The sequence below is a fragment of the Phyllostomus hastatus genome, unplaced genomic scaffold, assembly GCF_019186645.2.
Source record: "Phyllostomus hastatus isolate PE091 unplaced genomic scaffold, TTU_PhHast_1.1 phas_contig_17, whole genome shotgun sequence".
Taxonomy (NCBI): Eukaryota; Metazoa; Chordata; class Mammalia; order Chiroptera; family Phyllostomidae; genus Phyllostomus; species Phyllostomus hastatus.
In genome coordinates, this window is record NW_025333664.1 from 33,197,358 (window position 1) to 33,220,303 (window position 22,946).

A 22,946-nucleotide genomic window follows, 5' to 3' on the forward strand; every position below is an offset into this window, starting at 1 on the left:
ATGAAAGGCAAGGACCTACATCCAATATTAGTCTATCCACAAAAGCTTTCATTCAGAATGCAAGGGGAGATAAAGTCAAGTTAAAGGAGTTCATCATCACCAAGCCCTCATTATATAAAATGTTAAAGGGACCTACCTAAGAAAAAGAAGATCAAAACTATGAACAGTAAAATGACAACAAACTCATAACTATTAACAACTGAACCTAAAAAACAAAAACAAACTAAGCAAACAACTAGAACAGGAACAGAACCACAGAAATGGAGGTCACTTGGAGGGTTATAAGTGAGGAGGGGGAAAGGGGAGAATGGGGGAAAAAGTACAGGATATTAGAAGTGTAAATGGTAGATACAAAATAGACAGGGGGAGATTAAGAATAGTATAGGAAATGAAGAAGCCAAAGAACTTACATGTACAGCCCAAGGACATGAACTAAGGAGGTGGGAAATGTGGGTGGGAAGTGGGGTGCAGGGCAGGGGTGGGTAAATGAGACAACTGTAATAGCATAATCAGTAAAATATATTTTAAAATTTTTAAAAACTTCAATCCATTAGGAATTAATTCTAGTGTGAAGGAGTGCAGTGGAGATCACACTTTATTATTTTTTCCTACATGGCCAGCAAATTGCCTACATAAATTTACTGGAAAATTCATCTCTTACTCAGTGACTGAAATATATTTTTATTACATATTATATTCTCATATGTATTTGCATTTATACCTAGGCTATCCTGTTCCATTGATGAAACTATTCCCAGAGATACCAAATGGCTTTAATTATCATAGCTTGACAGTATAGTCTATCTGATCGGGCCAATTTCCTTCATTACTCATTATTTCTACAATATTCTTTACACTTTCATGTGATTTTCCATATAATCTTAAAAGTAGGATTGTTTAGTACTCTCCACTCTGACTGTATTTTCATACAAACATAACTTAATAAAAATGTGATTTTTCTAAAGAGTCAGGCTGCCCTGATAAATTTTTTTCCAGGAAAATCTAAAGATGGAGTCAATTATATTCTTGACACCTCCAAATGCTGGAAGCATGTGGATTTTTAGACAATGAAATGTGACATGATATCCCTAAAATAAAATTTGCAAGCACACGTTTATATAGTTTAAAAGAATCAAATACAGTAAATATCTTTATAGAATGTCTTCTGAGATGTAGTATGAAAAACCACTTTTTTTTCCTTCATGGCTAGTTCTTAGTCTTCTGATCCATTTTATCTGATTCACTACATGCTATACTCACTATCAATAATATTTCTAAATCGAAAGATCATTTTCAGGAACCTTCAGCCTACTCCCATAGAACAGGACAAAAGCAAAATCAAGCAAAAAGGGTTTGGATGGCAAGTTGTGAGTGAGGTGAAAACACTGGATTTCTAAGTCAACTAACCAATCATAAGTATATTTAAGTGTTTGAAACATCAAAAAAAACTATTCTGGGTGGATAAGTTTTTGCTCATTGAATTCTAGATTCCATTTGTGCTAAATATCTTACAGCATTTTCAATAAAGTCGAAGGCACCAGTATGTGTGAGAAATGCCACGTGCTTCAGGAGAACTATGCTGGTATTTTCTAGCTTAACTTGGTAAACAAAGTCAATATGATCAAATAATGCAGACAAACACCTTGGCCTGCACTGGACTGTCTTCACCAGTCACTGCACAGAGGCCCTCAAGGATCCCAGACGCTAAAAACTAGCTCACCTGTTGCTGCTTACGGTTTTCAGCAGCTCGTTGCTGCTGAGGTTTCCCCTCTCCAGCTGTTTCTTCACATAGGCCATGGTGCCCTATGCACAAACTTCTTTTACTTTTACTGTGTAAGGTCAGATTCTGCTTATCGACTGTGCAGAAGCACATGACACGGAGGCTTCCTATCATGTTTTAAATTCAAACTTAGAGTCAGTTTAATGTAGCAACTACTTTGCTTTTGAGTAAATAAATGGCAAAATGGCTTCACATAGTCTCTGTCTGGAAAGCCTGATAAAATGGTATGCTATTGTGACATAACAAGAAATATGCATTTTGATCCTAATCCACAGTACCTGGCACATGGCTCCTAAAACCCTCATAATTAGTTAAGAGAGCTAGAGAAGCATCTTTTTTGTTCATCTGGTTTTTGGGTTTTTTAAACTGATTTATCTTTTTTTTTAATTGTAATTACATTTTTTTGCAGTGACATTGGTTAATAAATTATGTACATTTCAAGCATACAATTCTATAATACATCTCTATATTTGCATTGTGTAATTTATCATTCAAATATCTAACCTCCCTTTACTCTTTACTACCTCTCCTGTCCCCCTTTCCCACTGGTAACCACCATACTGTTTGCTGTCTGTGTCTATGAATTTGTTTTTCTTGTTTATTTGTTGCTTTCAGTTTTATAGCCCTCATATGACTGAAATCATATGGTTCTTGACTTTTTCCATGCAACTTATCTCATTTAGCATAATATTCTCAAGATTCATACTTCTGTTATAATATTTAACTTTGTTCCCAATTCCTGAAATAGGTCCAGGGCAACAAAAGTGAAATGGATGTCTTTTGTTATTCACAGCAAGTTCCTTTCAACCACACCTGAGTTTATATAAATGAAGTGACTTTTGGAAAGCCCCTAGGTAACTTAAGAATTAGGGCTGGTTGTCAGGAAAATCAATCATGTGATAGAAGGCAGGAACTTACAGACCCCCACCTTAGATCTCAGGGTAGGGAGAGGGATTAGATGTTGAATTAATCACCAATGGCCAATGATTTAATCAACTGTGTCTATGTAATGAAGCCTCCATAGAAATACATAGACACAGGAAATGGTATGATGGTTTCCAAAGGGAAAGAGGTTAAGGGATTAGCAAAGGGTAAAGGGGACCAAACATATGGTGACAGAAGATGATTTGACTTTTGGTGGTAGGCACACAAAGCAATATATAGATTATGTATCATAGAAATGTACACCTGAAACCTGTATAATGTTATCAACCAATGTCACCCAATAAATTTAATTTAAAAAAGAAAGGACAGGGTTCGAAGAGCTCTGGGTTGGTACACATGGAGGTACTAGGAGAACAGCAAGCCCAGAAGAGGCATGGAAGCTCTGAGCCCTTTCCCACATAATCTGCGTTATACATCTCTTTTCATCTGGTTGTTCCTGAGTTATTCTTTTACAATAAATCAGTAATCTAGTAAGTAAACTGTTTTCCTGAGTTCTGTGAGCCACTCTAACAAATTACTTGAACTCAAGAAGACCACCATAAGGATTTCCAATTTATAGATGTAGGTCAAAAGAACAGGTGACAGCCTGATTTTGTAACTGGCACCTGGAGTGGAGACAGTCTTTTGGGACTGAGCCCTTAACCTGTGAGATATGATGCTTATCTCCAAGTAAATAGTGTCACAACTGAGTTAAATTGTAGCACACCCAACTGATATCTAGAGAAACAGAGAATTGCTTGGTATAGGAAAACCCTCTGACATCTGGTGACCAGGAACATCAGAAGTGAAGGATTGAATGTGGAAGAGACACACTGGAGGGTATTTCCTTAGCAAATGGGGTTGTTTCAATATTTTTTACATTCGTTACTATATTGAGAGGATATACAGTTAATTATTATGTTCGAATATTATTATCTATCAGTGCTTGAAATTACAACTTGAATTCTATAAACACTACACTGTTTACAATGTGAACTTTAAATGAAGCTGTTTGATATCCATATCTAGTGAGTTACATCCTGAACCTGCAACAGAGAGACATCCATTAATGCTGGAGGGCTACTCTGCAATTAGACAATGTACCAATGCAATAATATGTGAGATACTGTATCTCACTTGAATGTACTTCCTTATGTATTTCACTTTCTTTTCTTCATTTTTAATGAAGTCACTGAACTTACTGAATACCTGTTCTGTACTCAGCATTTTCCCAAGCAGTGTGGTATGCAAAGTCTAAAAAAGAAAAGTTTCTGACAAACTTAAAACCCTGTTGGCAAGATACATTTTACTTATATAACAGTGAATAATAACATATTTAATTATATATATACAAGTACTTATACTATACATGTATTACAAACACGTACATGTGTCCACTAGAATGTATGGACAATTTCAATGTCTTACTCACCACCTACCACCTAGAATAGTGTATGACACACAAAAGATGATCAATAAATATTTGTTAGATGAATAAATAAATACCCCAAATAGTGCACCTGTGTTAAGTATTTTAGGACTTAATAAGGGTAAATTCACTTTATTAGGAAAAGGCCTGAAGGTGGAGCAAAGGGGAAATCTGCCCTTGGATGTGTGTTGAACTTGGACTCGTTTTTTTTTTTTAATTTTACTTAACTTATTTTTAGAGAGAGAAGAAAGGAAGGAAAAACAGAGGGAGAGAAACATCAATGTGTTGTTGCCTCTTGTGTGCCCCCTACTGGGGGCCTAACTTGGCCTGCAACTCAGGCATGTGCCCTGACTGGGAATCCAACCAGTGACTTTGGTTTGCTGGCTGGTACTCAATCCACTGAGCCACACTAGCCAGGGCTAAACTTGGATTTTTATCATGGCACTAAGCAAGCAGTAGAATGAGCAGTCACAGCTCTTGACTATTTGGACAAGGTGAACCTTGAGAAAGGTCATAAAAAAAAGTGCAACAGCTCAGAATATGACATGTACTTAGCTGCTAGATGATATGGACCTGGGGAAGGGCTAAAAAGCTGCTTGGCTAGGCATGCTGTTCTGGTACAGGCAACACTGGGAAAGGAGACAACTGGGTTTTGGCATAGAGGGCAGTTTTGTCTTATCAACAAGATAAGAATTAATGAGAGGAGCCAAGAAGAGAAAAGACAGGAGCAAAGCCTGAAGATCCAAGGAACAGTGTAGAGAATGTTTACACCTATGCGGTGGGGAAATGACATAAGAAAGAGACCAAAATGACTAAACCAAAAACACGAGAGGGGAGTAGCAAGGAACCAGGGGTCCCAACTGGTCATCTTGCGGGAATGGTAACAACAAAGGAAGAAAAAGACTGGAGGTATCTTGTGGCAGAAGAGAAGGATGAAATGACAGCTATAAAAGATGGTAATTGGTAATCCAGAAAGATAACAAAGTAGTATCATTTCCAAGATCTTCTGCTTAGCAAATTGATGACAATGGTCATAATAACTAGGCACTTGACTTGTTAACAAAGCTCCAACAGCATTTTTAATTCTTTGAAAAAGTCCAGCAAATGTCACCAGACCCAGAGCTCCCACAGTGAGCTCTTGACTTCCTTTTGGGAGTTATCACACCTAAATTAGGTTAATGAAAATTAAAAGGCTATAACAATGTGTAGATATCACTGTTGCTTTTCCTTCATTTACTCTGTAACTACTTGAGTATCTATTAATTACATATTTGATGCTATTTGGGGTTCTGGGATTATGTTGGTAACAAGACATGGTTCTAGCTCTCAGAAAGATCACATTTTGATGGGGCAGATGGCCAAACAAGCAAATACACATATGTTACTTACAACTGTGACAGTTTCACAGAGAAAACAAAGGAGGGGCTGAGATGGAGATGAATGGGGACAGGCAGAACCCACTGTTGACAAGCTTGTCTGAGATGGGATCATTTTTATTTTGATTAAAAGATAAGGAGAAAGGAACCAGATCAAATTAAAAACAGGATCATTCCAGACAAAGGAAACAGGACATGCCAACAACATCCTGAAGTGTCACAGAACCTGGAAATTTAGAAAAACAAGACAAAGGAGACCAGTATAATGAGCAAGAGAGGAGCATGATGAGGATCACAGAGACCATGAGGTAATGTTTGTATTTTATCCTCTTTACAGGGAAGATCACCAAAGGGATAGAAAAGGAATCAGAATAGGTTGCTATATGTACAATAGATGGGGCTGTTGAGAGTAGTCGTCAAGAGAAGAGAGAGGCAGGCTACTGAGGAGCCTTCTGTGGTAGTCCAGGTGAGAGTTCTTCAGTGAGTATGGAGAGATACTCCCATGTGCCCTGTGGCCTCCCTTCCCCTGGGGCCAATAAAGTGGCCCAGCATGGCTGAATGGACCATACCCACTGCATCACACTGACTACACAGGGCAGCAGATGCTGCTTACAGTAGAAGTGAGACCAGGAGAAATTCCACTGGGGACTGATGTCAGGTGCTCTACCAAGAAGCATTTGGGTCACTGCTCTCCATCAGAAGGTCCAGGTACCACACCAGAACATGTGTAAGGGGTCACTGACCTTAACCTGTCATTTTAATAAAGTTATTTACATGTCTTGTCATCATTATGTAAGGTCAGCTTACAGTGCCTCCAGGACAGTTATCCAAGAATCCTGGGCACAAAGAAGTCTACAGTTTCCTGTGAAACTGTTTCCCTAGTTCAAGTCTCCAACTTCTTTCCCTTGGTTGGTCCATCATGGCCTTGTTCATATCTGAAATTCCCATCTTCTCCTAATTCAATAGAGCTCTAATTTGTTAACTTTAGGGTGCTGAGCAGGATCTAATTTTCAGCTTGTCATTCTGTACTAAATAAAGCCCTGAAGTACTTTTTCACCGTAGTTGTGGAATTTTAGCTGCCTTGTTTGATTTAGCTGTGATTTTTATAGTCTACATTCCAAGAAGGCTTGGGCTGTAGGTAACCATTTACTATGTCTAATAAATAAAACCATAAATATCTTAAAGACTGGCTGATAAGCAAAAATAAGAGCTATGACTTTAAAAAAATTTATAAACATTATTAGAGAGAGATGTTGTTATTACAGAGCAATCAAAAAGAGAGCAACAGTAACCAAAAAATTTAATTCTATTCCTTCATTTGCATTTGTAAAAGTATCTCTACTGGAATAAATATGACATCAATAGCATTGAAAGACCAAAGTGATTTGGCAGTTACCTTTAATTTATAGAAGGATGAGCAGTAGACAACCAAAGTCAGGCAACTCTAAGGAAAAATAATGATCTGGGATAAAGCTAAAATATCACTCTATAGGTTAGCAAATTTATCCAGATACACAAAATTATGTAAAGAGTTTTTATATTAACAAGCAAAGATAAACACTGAAATGGTCACTCTACAAATCTGGGGAATTCCATATAAGCAAGGTCTATTTTGGACCTGTCTCCGAGAGAGGGATAATTACTAAAGAGCAAAAAGGTCCTCCACCCACAAAATTGTTGGAAATATAGAAATCAAATGAAGCACTACTGTGAGACTCATAAAAAATTCTAAATTTGAAAAGGGGATAGAGAGATGTTTTCACTTGCACGTTTTCAATTATGCATACCCACCAAGAGAGACAACTAAATATAGCCCAGCCAGTGGTGGCACACAAAACCTTAATCTAGTGTGCAACCAAAGAGGTTAACATTAGCAATAGCATTCAACTCCAAACATTTCAAAACAGCACACATACTTTAGAGCCATTTTTAATAGATCTATACAGACAGTTAAGTGAACAATGTTGTTTTGATGGTGAGCACCATGAAGGAAAAAGGGGAGTGCCAGTAATTCAAATTTTTCATTCCATACTTAAGTTTATGCACCAACTTCTGGGCTAAAGAAAAGAAGAATCACTCACTTTTCGTACCCATCTGGCTGGGTGCCATCCCAGGACTCCTGAGCCCTGTGGCTATTTCATGTTCACATCAGTTAATGCCTCAACTCAGCAAAAAACAGCCAATTTGGGGACATACGGGTCCATGTGCCAACATACAATGTTAGTGCTTGTGGGTTCAGAGAACCATGCATTTTTCTTTCCAGTTGAATTGTAACAAACAGTTGGCATTTCTACACTCATTAGGGGTACAAGGTCTGAAATTTATGCTAATATAAATGATTTCTATGGAAACAATGAAATACTCATATCGTGTCTAGAGTGGGCTGCCCCATACCCTGAACCAGACTTGAGCTTCTTGTCATCAGACTTGTCCGTGTGGCAGTTCATCTACTGGCCCCCAGAGGTCACTCCCTATCACTCCTCAAGTTTCATGCTACTAGATCATTGTTTCTCTGACAGATGCTCTGTCATAATTCCTACAGATTTCAAGGTATGAAGTTTACACTTCTAACCCCCTGACCTCTCAATTCCTTGACCTCTTCTCTCCCAAGAATCTTGTCCTCTACCCTGTCAGCCACTCACTCCCCTTATCATACCCTAGTCCATGTATTACCAGCAACTTCCACCTCTTCCACAGATCTCATTTGCAAGCACCTCACTACTACTACTAACTACTACTCCTAACTTTCCTGTGAGCACCCTCTAGTATGCATTCCCAACCATTCTTCAACCTGGCGCTAACCCCCCTCAAGTCTTCACATTGGTTCTTAAGTGGGCTAAGGTCCATGGTCCATCATTACAATTAATTTCCTGCAGAAACAATCAACTACTTTGGCCCAGTCTTGGCAACTTTACTATCTGGCAAAATGTCAAGCATAATTAAATCCCATCCTATGCCTGCACCCATAAGCTGAATTTGGCTGGAGAATGGCACTATCATGGCTAACCACTCTTTACATTCATGATCACTAACCTCAGTGTTGGCTCTTGATGCTGCCCAGCAATCGTACATTTCCCAAGTACAGATGTTTACTTTCTTTTCTCCTCAAATCTCTTATCTCCTTCTTCACCCTAGCCCTGCAGTTGACCTTGCTTCCCAATTCCCTGAGAAAAACAGAAGCAATCAGAGAGAATCTCCATAACCCCCTGCCCACCTACCCCCATATTCTGGATTCATGTGTGTGGTCCCTCTTTTTCTCACCGACTCAAAGACCTCATAACTGCAATTCATTTCCCACAGTACCCCTCTCCAAATACACAGCAGTCATTTGTTTCTCTTCTAGATCATTCTCCCAGATGACTTGCTCTAATTTCTCCTATATGGGGATGGGGGGGAACCATATTGTTTTTTGGCTATATAGACCAAAACAAAAACAACCACAACTTCCTTTTCCAGCTACAACCCCATCTCTTCATCCTTGCAAAAATGGAAAGATTCCTTCAAAGACTCATCTATATTCACTGTCTCCTATTTATTTCCTCTCATTCTCTTCCCCTATCCACTTGAACTGGGATTTTTATACCTATCACTCCAACCAAACCCTCTTTACAAAGTTACCCACGACCTCCACAGAGTGCTAAAGTCAATAATCAATCATTACCCTGGTCCTCATCTTCCTAACTGCTTGTCAGCAACATCTGACCTGCTGACCACTCTTTGAAGCACTTACTCTACTTCCAGGAATTCACAAGCTCCTAGATTTTATCCAGGAGGAGCATGGTTATCCTTACTAAATCTTATTGCTGGTTCCTCTTCATTTACTTGACCTTAATTTTGGAATGTTCCAGGATCCTTCAACATCTTCTTTTATTTACATTCATTCCTCCACTAAACTCATATGGTCCATCTACACACTCATGGTTCTCAAATTTATTTTATCCCAGGCCTCTCCCAAATGAGAGACCTAAATTTGCAATTGCCTAATTAATAAGTGTACTTGCACATTTAATAAGCACTTCCTGGAAACTCTGATCTTTCCCATAAAACTTAAGTCTTCCTGTAGGCTTCCTTATATTAATAAACAGAAACTTCATTCTTCCAGTTGCCCAGGTCAAAAGCTAAGTCATCTTTGACTCTGTCAACTGATTGGCAAATCATGTTAGCTCTATCTTCAAAAACTATTCAGAGTCCAACCACTTCTTTCCCTCCTACCACCAATACCCAAGTACAAGTCACTATTATCACCTGCCTGATATAATTCAACAGCATCCAGACTAGTCTCCCAGGTTCCACTCTCCCAAACCTCCCTGCTCATAATCTATTAATAGTCAGCACTGTAGCCAGAATGACTGTTAAAATCTAAGTCAGGTCATGTAATTCCTCATCTCAAGATTCTCCATGGCTCCCATGTTACAGTGGCCTTTAACACCCTACATGATGGCCCTTACCACTTTGAGCTCATCCCTAACCATCCTTTCCCTTGTTCACTCTGTGCCAGCTACACTGGCCTCCCTGCTATTTCTCACCCTCTCCAGATACACTACTACCTTCTTTGCACATGCTTTTCTAGAATGTTCTTCTGTCCCTTGACCATATGGCTTCTGTCCCTCACCTCTGGCTTTTTGTTTAAATGTGACTTTCTGAGGAAGGTCTTCCCTGACCATGCTCAAAAACTGCAAGCTCCTCTCCTGTACTTATTATCTATCTCTCCCGCTTCATCTCTCTGTAACTCCTACAATAAGATTCTTTATGACAGACTATAAGTTTTACTCATTATTGTCTGCCTGACTTTATAAAATATAAGTTCCACAAGGACATGACTTTGTTTTATTCATTGCTATACCCCCAGTGCCTGGTCTAAATACTAAAATGTAGCATATGGCCAAATACTTGTGAAATAAATGAATAAATGCTTATTTTTTGAAAGGCCCCAAATATTAGGGCTCTTCTGGATCATCTAAACCAGAAATTGGCAAACATCTTAGTAAAAATAGAATATTTTCAATTTTGCAGGCCATCCAGTCTATGTCACAACTGTTCAGTTCTACCACTGTAATATAAAGCATCATAGACAGCATGTAAACAGATAAATGTGGCTGTGTTTTAATGAAATTTTATTTTCAAAATCAGATGGGCACCAGGATTTGACCTTGGAATATAATTTGCCAAATCCTGATCTAGGTTATTTTTGCTGCACTGAGCATTAAAGTCTTGATCACCAATTATCCCAAAATTTATTAAATAGAGTTCACAACTTCTAGAACTTGAAAAGGCCATCTAGAGCTAGTGCTGGCAGAGAGAACAGCACAAAGTGTTAGACCAGAGGAGTCAGCCTTGACCTTGATTTGGCTACCTTGGTACTTGAGTTCTGGCTAGGAAAGAATTCAGAATTAAACATTAGAGAAAGTTTATTTACAAAGTCACAGATATAGAAGTGAATGATAAAAGAAATGGGCTCAAAAACAAGTTAAAGAGGCTAAATAAGGGGTCCTTGGAACTTAGGAAAAAGGAGGGTAAAGGTAATAAGCTTGCAGGGAACAGAAGAGGGGAACAGAAAGGCTTGGGAGAGCTCTCAGAAGGGAAAGCAAGCTGGGTCCTCTGTCCTAAGTCCTAAGTCCTAAGGGCTCTTAAAGGTGGAAATTTAGGGAAGGTTGTAGGGGAGGATCTCAATGTTAATCAGCTTTCCAGGTGTGTCCTTTCACGGTCATGTTTTCCACTGACTGGTAGCTGCCAGGGCAGAGGGTCATTAGTCAGTGCAGCTGGTCCTGTGGCCAGCCATGGCATCACTTATCTGGTTTTGCTACTTTTCTGGGCCTGGAGCTGAAACACAATTGAAGCCCAGATGTATCTGAGGCAGGTCAGAACATCAATGTCCAGGAATTAATGCTTAAGGGCTATTCTCTGGTCTCCCTTTTCATTCCTCCTCTAAGGGGATCTAACCTGTATGACCAGCAATATGCTAGAGGAGGAAAGGTTACCCTGAGGTAAAGTTCTTGTTTTCCCAGTTTTGCCCATTGCTAGGCATCCTGTGCTTTCTGCTCCGGTGACCTTCTGAACTTGGTCCATCAACCTTGCTCTGCTCAATTCTGTCTAACTGCCTACCACAAATGGATCATCTAAGCCAATCCCCTGTAGCAGACAGTAGATGCTTACCTAGCATCCATTCCTCCTTCTTTCTAATTAAAAGAAGCCTAATTTTGTTAGGACAGCAATATGCTCAACTAAGAAACTATTTCTCAGCCTCTCAATAGGCAGAGGTGAACATGGGACACAGATCTGGAAAATGAAACCACAAAGAGAAGTCATTTGGAAGGGCTTTTTTTTTATTTATTGGAAGGGCTTTTTATTTATTTATTTATTTATTTTTTGGAAGGGCTTTTTAAAAGTCCTTTAAAGAGGACTGATGTGGCATGCACACTCCATTTGCTCTTTACCCATCTCCCTCTTCCCATTTGAAATGCAAATGTGATGCCCAGGAAGTGGTGAAAGTCACATCCCAAGGAGAGGAGAGGAGGAGGCATAGGTCCTCTGGAAATCTTATTGCAAGAGTAAAAATTAATCTCTTGTTAAGCCATGAGAAGTGGTTCTTAAAGAGAGGTTTTTAAAGAAAGAAAATAAATTGTTGGTTAAGCCAGAATAAGTTACTTTTAATGAAAGAAATAAATCATCCAAGATCCTAAAAGTGAGGACGTGGCAAAACAGAGACTTGAACTTATCCTATGACTTCTATTTCAGTAGTCTTTCTGTAACACAGGGGTCAGCGGTCATGACAGATTGCCGGGAAATAGCAGAGATGGGGAGAGCACCCCAAGGTGGAATCGAAGATTAGAAGTGGCTTGCCTTCCATTCAATTGGAGGGGTGGTAGGAGAAGGGAGACTGCCCAAGGCAACTATACACAAAAGCAACAAGGCTGGGCAAACCAGCCCAGCTGTGCCAGCATGCATGGCTGCAGGCAACAGAGCAGCTTGCGACTCAGCAGAAGGGAGCTTGTACTGAGCATGTGTAGTTGATGACTTCTGCCCTCTTGTGAAAAACGGCAGCTAGAAGAGGAGAAAAGGCAAATATGGAGGATATTAGCACGCATCAATTATAAAGATGAATGTTCCATCACACAGGGATTTCTGGGCCCAGTCTTTAAAATGGAAGGTGCCAAGAAATGCAATCTCTTTTCCCTCCCTGGATAGCCTGGTTGGCCGCAGGGAGCCTGAGTTCCTGAGACTGGAGGAATCCCAGGAGACTGCGTGGGTAGGCACCAAGCCCCTGCATCCCTCTAGCACAGAAAGCAGCAGCATTAGCTGAACTGTGACCGGGAAACTGCCAAGCCACCTGGATAATCCTACTACAGTTATCTGCATTTAATAAAGGATGGTACTTTTAGGAGTGGGAAAAGGGATTTCAGGCACATTCTTGAGCTGGCAAACAGTAGCAGGGCTGTCTGTTCTGGGGTATTTTAAAGGGAGCAGAGCCCTGAGGAAGAAACCTACCACCATTCCAAAACTATATAGCCTTTAAATAAACAACCTCTTTCCTTTTCACCCAACTTCTGTCTCCAGAGTTACGCCTCCAGGCAGTGAGCAACAGAACCCCACTGACTGTTCTGGAACAGCACGAGGCTGTCTGGTAACATTTCTCTCATGTCACTACCCTCTCAAAGACAGAATAAATGACATAATATGCTATTCCATGCAAAGCAGACAGCATGTAAATTACACAAGCCTTTTTTTCTATACAAAAAAGATCATTTGCCAGGCTGAAATAACTAGAAATTCTGGGGATTTTATCCAATTTCAGACATGGCTGGATCCACACTGCTGACAGTCCATAAGTCAATCCTACAATTCACAAAACAGCTTTGGCAGAAAAGCCCAAGAAAGGATTTGGATCACCCTCTCTTGGGTATCATGCTCATCACTGAACCAACCATTATAGCCAGAATGCTGACTATTCTGATTGGCTTAGGCTAGGTCATATGCTCATCCATAGCAAGGGAGATGAGACAATCCCACCAAAATGGGGGTCTGAATAATCCCTCCTACTTAAAAAACAAACAAACAAACCAGTATTGATACTGTAGTAGGCCCTTAGAAAGGCATGAGCAGAGTAGGAACTATAGGCCAAGTACAGAAGGTCACCAGGGCGGAAAGTCCTGGGTGCCTAGCAATAGACAACTGTAGGGTGGGACCTTGCCCCTGGGTGACCTCTCCTCCCCTAGCATATCGCTGGTCATGTGGTTCAGACCCCCTGGCCTTTCATATCAGTGGTCATGCAGTTTAGACCCTCCCCTGACATGTTGCTAGTTATATGATAGACCCCTTTAGCAGAGGAACAAAGGGGCCAGAGAATAGCCTCATATGATCCTGCATATAAGTCCTTGTTTTATCATCGATGTTTAGTTAGATATTGAAAAGGGGAGAAAAGGAAACTAGACATTGAGCTTAGTAACATGGGGAACATGGGGAACTTGCTGGCCAGGAAGCTACAGCTTCACACTCCAGCATTGTGCTCTGTCAAGGGGAACACAGCATTGTGCTCTGTCAAGGGGATTAATACCCCTCCTTTCCCCACTCCACTACTGGGTTGTTGGGGGGTACAGGGAAAGGTAATGGACCATAGAGTCCTGCCAGTCTAACTAGGGGACATAGACACATCCAAAGCCCTCAAAAGCTTGGGAAGTTGATTGGTTCTTTTAAAAAGGCACCTGGCTATCCAAAGCCCAAGCTAACATAATCCCAGAGGAACAAAGAAGCTCTCCTTCTCTCTCTTGCCCACTTGGTGATGCACTTGCCCCATTTGTTCAGGCAGTGTCTCATCCAGAAGCATGTGACCACATGGGTCTGGCAGCCAGCAGGGCAGATGGCATGGACTCCAAAAGGACTAGGCTTTCTCTCTCTCTGGCCTGGGACCTGCACTCACCCCATGTGTTCATGAGTTCTCTCTCCATAGCTATATGGCCCTAGCAGTCATATGGCCCATGGCAATGGGAACTTCAGGAGAGAGTCTAAATACTGTAGCACATTAATAAACTGTAGCTAGAGACACATGGTAAGCTAGCTGGATGCTCAACTGGACTATACACTAATATGGGGCAGAAACTCTGGACACTGGTTTTTGTGTTGGGCCTACTAAAGACAATACTGGACTGTTTCCATGGGGAGATAGAGTTAAGACATTGGGAAATCAGGAATCTTTTTTTACATCATCAATAAATTTCACCATGGATCCTCCTATGTGGGTCTGAGGAAATTCTTTACCTCTACACACCGCAAAAACCCCACATCCACTGAGTACACTTGCATGACCACACTTGAATTAAGCCCTAAAGATAGCATCTAAGCCTCAGTTGTGTTTCAGCTCCAGACCAAAAACAGCAGCAAGGCCAGGTGGAGGAACACCATAGCTGACATCAGGACGATGACTAATGACCCCTGTCCTGGTACTGACCAAACAGTGGAGACCATGACCCTGATGGGGCACACCTGATGAATATTCTATTGAGATCCTTCCCTGAGACCTCCCATAAATTCCCAGCCTTTAAAACTTCTTCTATCTCTGTGACATTCTCAATACAGTGGTACCTTGGTGTTCACCATTAATTTCTTCCAGAACTTGTGAAGAGTGCCAAAACCAACAAATACCAAGCAAACAACAAGTGATAAAGAATTTTCTCTTGCAGGGTGGCATCATGACTCATACAAGTTTTAGCAAGTCCGATGAGTCCTGAACAAGCATCAAGTACTGAAACATAATTTCCTAGTCAAAAAGTGACCAGTATAGGGTTTGACAAGTTCTGAGGCTGACAAGTACTATGGTATGACTATAAACTTTCTCTTATAATTTGAGGTCCATGGCTCTGAATTCTTTACTAGCTAAACTCAACAACTGAGGCTGATGAACCAAGGTGCAACATCCTGGTGCCATTCACTGTAAACAATACCAAAAGACATAGAAGAGTGCTGAAATGTGTGCATGTACACACATACATACACACACACACTTTTTCGTGCCAATTCTAGGAAATTAAGAGATGTGGATTGTGGGCTTAGACCTGCAGGTCACTAGGTTGATATATGTTCTGCTTCTGAGTTTTCCAGTCATTTACTAAAAGAAGATGACTTACCCAACATTAGTATTAAAAGATGATCTTAAGAAGGATATTTAAAAATCTTTAGAAAGTATAAAGTACTATATAATTACATAGAATTATTATAAATGAATAAATGTAACTGATATAAAAGAAAATATGAAAGATTCTTTCCTACCTCATCCAAACCTATTAAATATTTAAAGCGATAGTTCCTATGATAGATACCTTAAGAAGCCTCAGTTCCAAATCTCCCTAGACAACAAAGGGAGTATACCACCTTCTCCTCAAGAATGACTTGCCTCATTCTATCCCCATCACTGTTCTAGTCATAACTCCTCATTCCATTGATCTTTAAGAACCAAAACCAAAAAATTTTAAAATAACTGTACATATATTATTTTAAACTTTAAATTACTTGTATGAATGGACATATACATGGTCATTTGCTGTGGCATCTATTTGCAAGAAACAACCTAAATGTCCACAGAAAGGAGAATGTATAATAAAATTATGATATATTTATACAGTAGAATACTATGTAGCTGTCAAGAGGAATAAAGAAACTATTGACTAATTCTGATAGGATTTCTTCAATACATTCAGTGAAAAAAAGCAAAGTGAAGGATTGGTATATGGATTGCCACCACTCAGGTAAAATGCAAGAAAAGACCACACACTCCATACCACCCACAAATGCATGGGATATCACCAGATGAATACAAAGTAACTAATTTTCTTGGTTATATCTGCGAAGAGTACCTAGGTTGGCAGAAGGATGGAATGTGAGAGAGACTTCTCCCTGTCTATTCCTTAGTATCTTTTGAATCTTGTAATATCTGAATATATTACCTTTGTGCCAAATGAATATTAGACTGATAGTATAATACAGCATACATCTTATAGAAGAATAAATATACCACCAGGCCACACAGATTTCTAATAACCAAGCATAGAGATTGATGAACTTGGGTGCCAGAATAATCAACTCTAAGATTAAAAGTCTAACACAACAGCTGTATTAACATATGGTAGTGGCTAGAATATAACAATCACCCTGTCCTTCCCTACCAACTTCATTTGAGCAAACTTATGGTTCTATTAGAAACATACAGGGAGTGAGGTGACTGATTAGTTATTCAAACAAGAACACCATCCCCTTCATTTATGTATGCAACACACACACACACACACACACACACGTATATTTTCAAAATAAAGGAATGGTCAGATCTTCAACAAACTCTCCATTTCACAGATACTCACTGAGAATATAGAAGGAACAACTTAGGAGTGTATTCAGCAATAACTAAGAGAAACCCAGACTTACTATGACTTACACAAATTGAAATTTACTCTTCCCACCTAACAAGTAGTCTGGGAGAAAGCGGCTTGCATTGCCAGCAGCAGTCTATGGTATCAAGGCCATGACTGCTGTAGTTTCCTGTCCATTCCCTCATGGCTGCAAGATGGTTGCTCCAGGCATCACATCAATATTTAGGACAGAAAGAAGAGAAAGGGATGATGTGAGCCTATTTTACTAAGAAAACAAAGGTTCTCCCTGAAAATCAAGCAAACTCTTGCTTATTCCTAACCCATATTGTATGGCTATTCCCAGATGTAAGGAGGGTCTTAAAACGTGAATATTCAGTTTTCTACTTAATTAATAGAGGCATGCAAGAGCAAAGCAGGTTGAGAAAGATGACTAGACAAGAAGTCCCACAGTGTGTGACACAAGTCCTCTGAGAGGGTGTAGAAGATAATATGTAGAGGTGATAAGTATGACCTCTGACAATTTATAGTCTTTACTGCCTCCTTTAATATTAAGAATATTTTTAATATTTTATTGTATTTTTCCATTACCATTTATTCCCCTTACACCCTCCCTCCCCTGCAATCACCACACTGTTGTCCATAAGTCCTTTTTTCCTTTTGGCTTGATCCCTCATCAAATAAATGTGACAATATCATGGTTAAATGCATGAGTTCAGAAGTGAAAATACTGAGGGCTATTCAATATTCCAAAACTAAAAAGTTAACCTACAATTCATATATTTACATTTATGTACTTCCCTAGTAAAATGTAATTCTCCTGCCACATAAATGCACACCCAAGAATTACACACATTTACTTTCTGTACACTTCTTCTTAAATGTAAGTTTTCATTTGTTTAATGAACTACTTTATAATTTTGATTAATTTCTCAGGATCTACAAACCAGTTGTGTTTCCTCAGCTTTGTTAAATTTTAAACAGTTTTGTTGTAACATAACTCAAGTCCCCAAAATTTGTTACTTTATCATAATCTTTCCTACAAAAAAGGTCAATTATCTTATAAAGTCACCATCAACCTAGAGTACAAAGAATTACATAAATACTTTTTTTCTGAGCTATCTGAATGCCAGTTTAAAATATTATATTCTGTCATAAATAATTCAGAAGACACCTCCTAAGAACAAGGACATTCTCTTACCTAACCACAATATTATTATAGCCAACACTATTAACAGTAATTCTGTCAATTAGTAATATTTATAAATATTAATTATTATTTAATCTATTAACATGTCTTTGTCTTAAAAAGTATTTTTAATCAAAGGCTAAACACTCCCAAATATTTGTTTAAAGTGTGTTGCTTCAAAATCATTCAACCAAAGGGAGTTAATTTTCACCTATAACATTTTTATCAGTTGCCAGTCAATTACTATTTGGTTGCATTCTTTAAATACAGGTTTCTATATTTATAAAATGGCCACTTATTTTGCACCTTTGTATCTAAATATTTACAGAATATAACAAGAAGTTCTTCTGAACATTATATTTTACAAGAAGAAAAGGAAAGAAGGAAAAGAAGATAGGCAGGGTTATTCTTGACCTTTAAAATAACTTCTAAAACATATGTATGCCACATACAAACATATAGCAACATATTCAAAATTTACTCACTCCCAAATAATTACAGAATTCCTAATCACAAATTCAAGTAAGTGAAGAAGTGAAGTGTTTTAATTAAATATAAATCTGCTACTTAAAACAAAGAAAATACTCTCAGCTTACCCAATTTGAAACTGAAAATAAACCCAGGAGCGAGGTAAAATAGCAGAAAATCATCAGTGTCATTGAGCCTCAGATGGACTATTTGAGAAGCACTCAGCATAAGCTGCCCACGATTAATGCTGATGAATGGACTAGGTTTTACCACATTCATAAAAGGATTAGGAATAATGTTGTTTATATATACTCTGTTCTTCCCTCATGAATACATGGTCTTCACAGGCTCAAAAATCAGTTACTCTAAAATATCTGATGACTGGAAAATAAAATAGTTTACAATGAGGGGAAGCAAATTTACAACCATAAAAACAATTCTAAAATCTATTATGGGCATTATTATAATTATGGATTTATTTATTTACCCACCTCCACCAAATGAAACTTAAACCCTATTCAAACTAATCACTCAATAGACTGTACAACTCAGCCTTGAGCTGCGTATGATTTAATTTTCCTTTCCTTCTTGTAACATTATAATTATGTGCTTTGAGTTTACTGTAACTAATATTAGTGGTTTTCTCCACATGCTCACAAACTAAAGGAACAGACAAAAAAGCTTTTTGATCACCTAATCAGTACCCTTAGGAGAAAAAAAACTGTTAATATGGAAACAAAGATTTTTTTTTTTTAGTTTTTTTTTTCTGCAAGGGATAAAACAAATTCCTGTGTGGTTTTAATTACATCCTAATACTTCATAATATCTCTTAACATAAAATTCAAAATAAAATACCTATTGTGAATATCTCAGCAGCTCCCAATTCTGTGATGGCACCAACCTTTATAATCAAGTCCATGGTCCCTAAAAATCAAATAGATCAGCAACAAAACTATGGTTCTTTTTAAAGTGACATGACACTGTTTACAGATTTGTTGTCCTTGTATCTACTTTGTAGTACTGTGCTTTTCTTTCCAACCAAATAATATTAACAATGTATTTCCAGTTATCAAAATTTGATAGCTAATATAAATGCTCTTTTCTTTGTTTCCCAGAAGACCTGAGTAAGAACACATCTGCGGTTAACATAACCTCTGCCACTTAAAAAGCTCCAATTAGGGGGAAGGTGGGTATAAGGAGACAAAATAGTAATGGGAAAAAATATAATAGAAGTTTTAAAAATTAAAATAAATAATAAATAGTGCCAAGTGTGCAAAATATATGGGATTTCCAGGATCTAAGAGATGGCTAAATTCTTGTGTAAACAGAAAACTTTAGCCAGAGGGAGAAAAACAACTTTAGCTGTGAATGCCCAAAGCCCAGAGAGTTACACTTTTGTCGCTGGCTACCCATTTCCACTTATTCTGCTAGTCTATCTTATTAGTCAGTTTCTGATCAATTCTGTTGGTAATTTAATACAATAACAAGTTTTTCTTCTTTCTTATTTGTAAGAGGAGAGAAAAAACTGAAAAATGATTGAGGCTGTCCCAAACAGGCTGACCTAGTTTTATTCTCCTTTTAGAAACAAAACATCAGCCATGTCACAAAAGACAACTTGGTTTCTTGGTTTCTTGGAAATTGTGAGGATTCTGTTTCTTACATTCAGCATGCACTCAACTTCCCTCTCAAGCTCCAACCCCATATATCCCACTAACTATCTTGCTTATAAATACCTCTAGGCCATAGGGGCAAAATCAATGCCATTCTCTCTGCATGTCCAATGTTTCATACGTGACATTCTTATAATCCCTTACTGGCATGCAATTTTAAGTCCATCATATCAAAAATCTAGTTGTTGTGATGACTCTGATTATACCTGTCACAACTGACCATCAAACCCCAGAAATTCTCTTCAGAGTCTCTAGTACCTGACACTCCTTTCTATCCAAACTAATTCTACTTTCTCTAATTGTCATGGCCTTTACCCTGTAGGTAAGGGTTCTTTCCTTCATCCAAAACCTGGCAGGGTACATACATGGTTTTCAATGTATATTTGTAAATAAAAAGAAGGTGAAAATTCTGAAAGTATAAAAGCCCAGGGCCCCAAAAATTCATAATAAATAATGCTTCAGAAGATGCTTAATTTATTGTTTTCCTTAATTTTGCAATTTGAACATGTGAGTACAATAGGCTAAATATCACAGTGTTTACAAATAATGAAGGAGAAACATCTTTGATTTTTTGACAGATAAAAAGAATAAATTCTCTTAGGAGTCCCTCAAGCTCCAGAGAGCTGCACAGGAAAGAGATTTTTGTGTTTAAAAAAGAGAAATATGCATAAAGAATATGGAGAAAGGTCTTGTAAAACTAAAAAACTGCACTGGAGAACAGAATGATGTATTTTTAAAGTTTTCTAAACTATAAAGAAATTCATGAAACATAATCAATAAGCTCAGTTAAGAGGTTACAATGTGTAACACCAACCTATGCTTTGTTCTTCCTATGAAAAGCTAATGCTCATGAATTATTGGGGCTTTAGCTAAAAATTTGGTCATTACAAGAAAATATTGATGACATTCCTGGGCTTCCAGCCAAGATGGAGCTGTAAGTACATATACTTTGCCTCTTTGCACAACCAAAAGAAGGACAACAAATTTAAAAACAAAAAATAACCAGAACTGCCAGAATATCGAACTGTATGAAAATCCAACAACCAAGAAGTTCAAGAAGAAACATTCATTCAGACTGGTAGGAAGGATGGACATGGGCAGCTGGGGTAGAGAGGACATGTGACATGGCGATGGCTGGAGGACTGGATGGACCCACATTTGTGTGCGGATAAACTGAGAGGAACAACAGGGAAGTGAGACAGACCATGCTACACTGGGTTCCAGCATGGAGAAATAGGCCTCAAACCTCTGGCTGTAACAGATGTAGGGAGGTGGGGGTGCAGTAGCAGAGGAACTCATAGCCTCACATGAGTTTGTAGGAGAGACCCACAGGTTCTTAGAATGTACCCACTTGGGAAACAGCACCAGAAGGGCCCAATTTGCGTATGGGTAGCAGGGAAGTGACTGAAAGCCCAAGAGCCGAGCAAACAGCATTGTTCCATCTCTGACTCCTCCCCCACACACAGCCCACAAACGCAGCAATGGGGTTACCCCGCCCAGGTGAATACCTAAGGCTCTGCCCATTACTACATAACAGGTGCACCTAGATAGATAAAAAAAAAAAATAGCCCAACTAAAAGAATAGATTGAAGCTCTAAAAATAGAACTAAGTGATAAAGAGATAGCCAACATATGAGATGCAGAGTTCAAAACACTGGTAATGAGGATGCTCAAAGAAATGGTTGAGTATGGTTGCAAACTAGAGGAAGAAGTGAAGGGCTATGCAAAGTGAAATAAAGGAAAATGTACAGGGAACCAACATTGAAGGAAAGGAAACCAGGACTCAGATTAACAGTTTAGACCAGAAGGAAAAAGGAAACATTCAACCAGAACAGAATGAAGAAACAGGAATTCGAAAAAATAAGAAGAGGCTTAGGAACTTCTGGGACAACTTTAAACGTTCCAACATCCAAATCATAGGGGTGCCAGAAAGAGAAGAGGAAGAGCAACAAGTTGAAAACCTATTTGAAACAATAAGAAAGAACTTCCCCAATATGGCACAGGAAATAGACATGCAAGGTCAGGAAGCTCAGATCCCAAAGAAGTTGGACCCAAGGAAGCACACACCAAGGCACATCATAATTACATTACCCAAGACTGAAGATAAGGAGAGAATCTTAAAAGCAGCAAGAGAAAAGGAGACAGTTACTTACAAAGGAGTTCCCATAAGACTGTCAGCTGATTTCTCAAAAGAAACCTTACAGGCAAGAAGGGGCAGGAAAAAAGCATTCCAAGTCAAGAAAAGCAAGAACCTACATCCAAGATTACTCTATCCAGCAAAGCTATCATTTGGAATGGGAGGGCAGATATAAAGTACTTCCCAGATAAGGTCAAGTTAAAGGAGTTCATTGTCATCAGCCCCTTATTATATGAGATGTTAAAGTGACTTATCTAAGAAAAAGATGATGATCAAAAATATGGATAGTAAAATGGAAACAAACTCACAACTATCAATAACTGAACCTATAAAACAAAAACTAAGTAAACAACTAGAACAGGAACAGAATCACAGAAATGGAGATCACATGGAGGGTTATGAGAGGGGAGGGAGAGTGGGAAGAATGGGGGAAAAGGTACAGGGAATAAGATGCATAAATGGTAGGTACAAAATAGACATGGGGAGGTTAAGAATAGTATGGGAAATGTAGAAGCCAAAGAACTTATATGTATAACCCAAGGACATGAATTAAGGTGGGACAATGCTGCTGGGAAGTGAGATACAGAGTGGAGAGGAATAAAGGGGAGAAAAATATGAG

General features: G+C 38.7%; 1 protein-coding gene across 7 annotated transcripts in view; it reads right to left on the reverse strand.

The window, feature by feature from the left end:
• TASP1 (taspase 1) overlaps positions 1-22,946 on the reverse strand; it is a 295,111-nt gene that overhangs the window by 67,961 nt on the left and 204,204 nt on the right. For 2 of the 7 annotated variants that reach the window (XM_045833622.1, XM_045833627.1), the window contains one exon: positions 19,376-19,444. The exons of 4 other annotated variants lie outside the window; for them this stretch is intronic. In XM_045833622.1, the coding sequence (XP_045689578.1) occupies positions 19,376-19,444 (69 nt within the window). Of the gene's footprint in view, positions 1-12,443; positions 12,551-19,375; positions 19,445-22,946 lie in introns of those variants that run through there. One more of the 7 variants, XM_045833626.1, reaches the window with a different exon arrangement.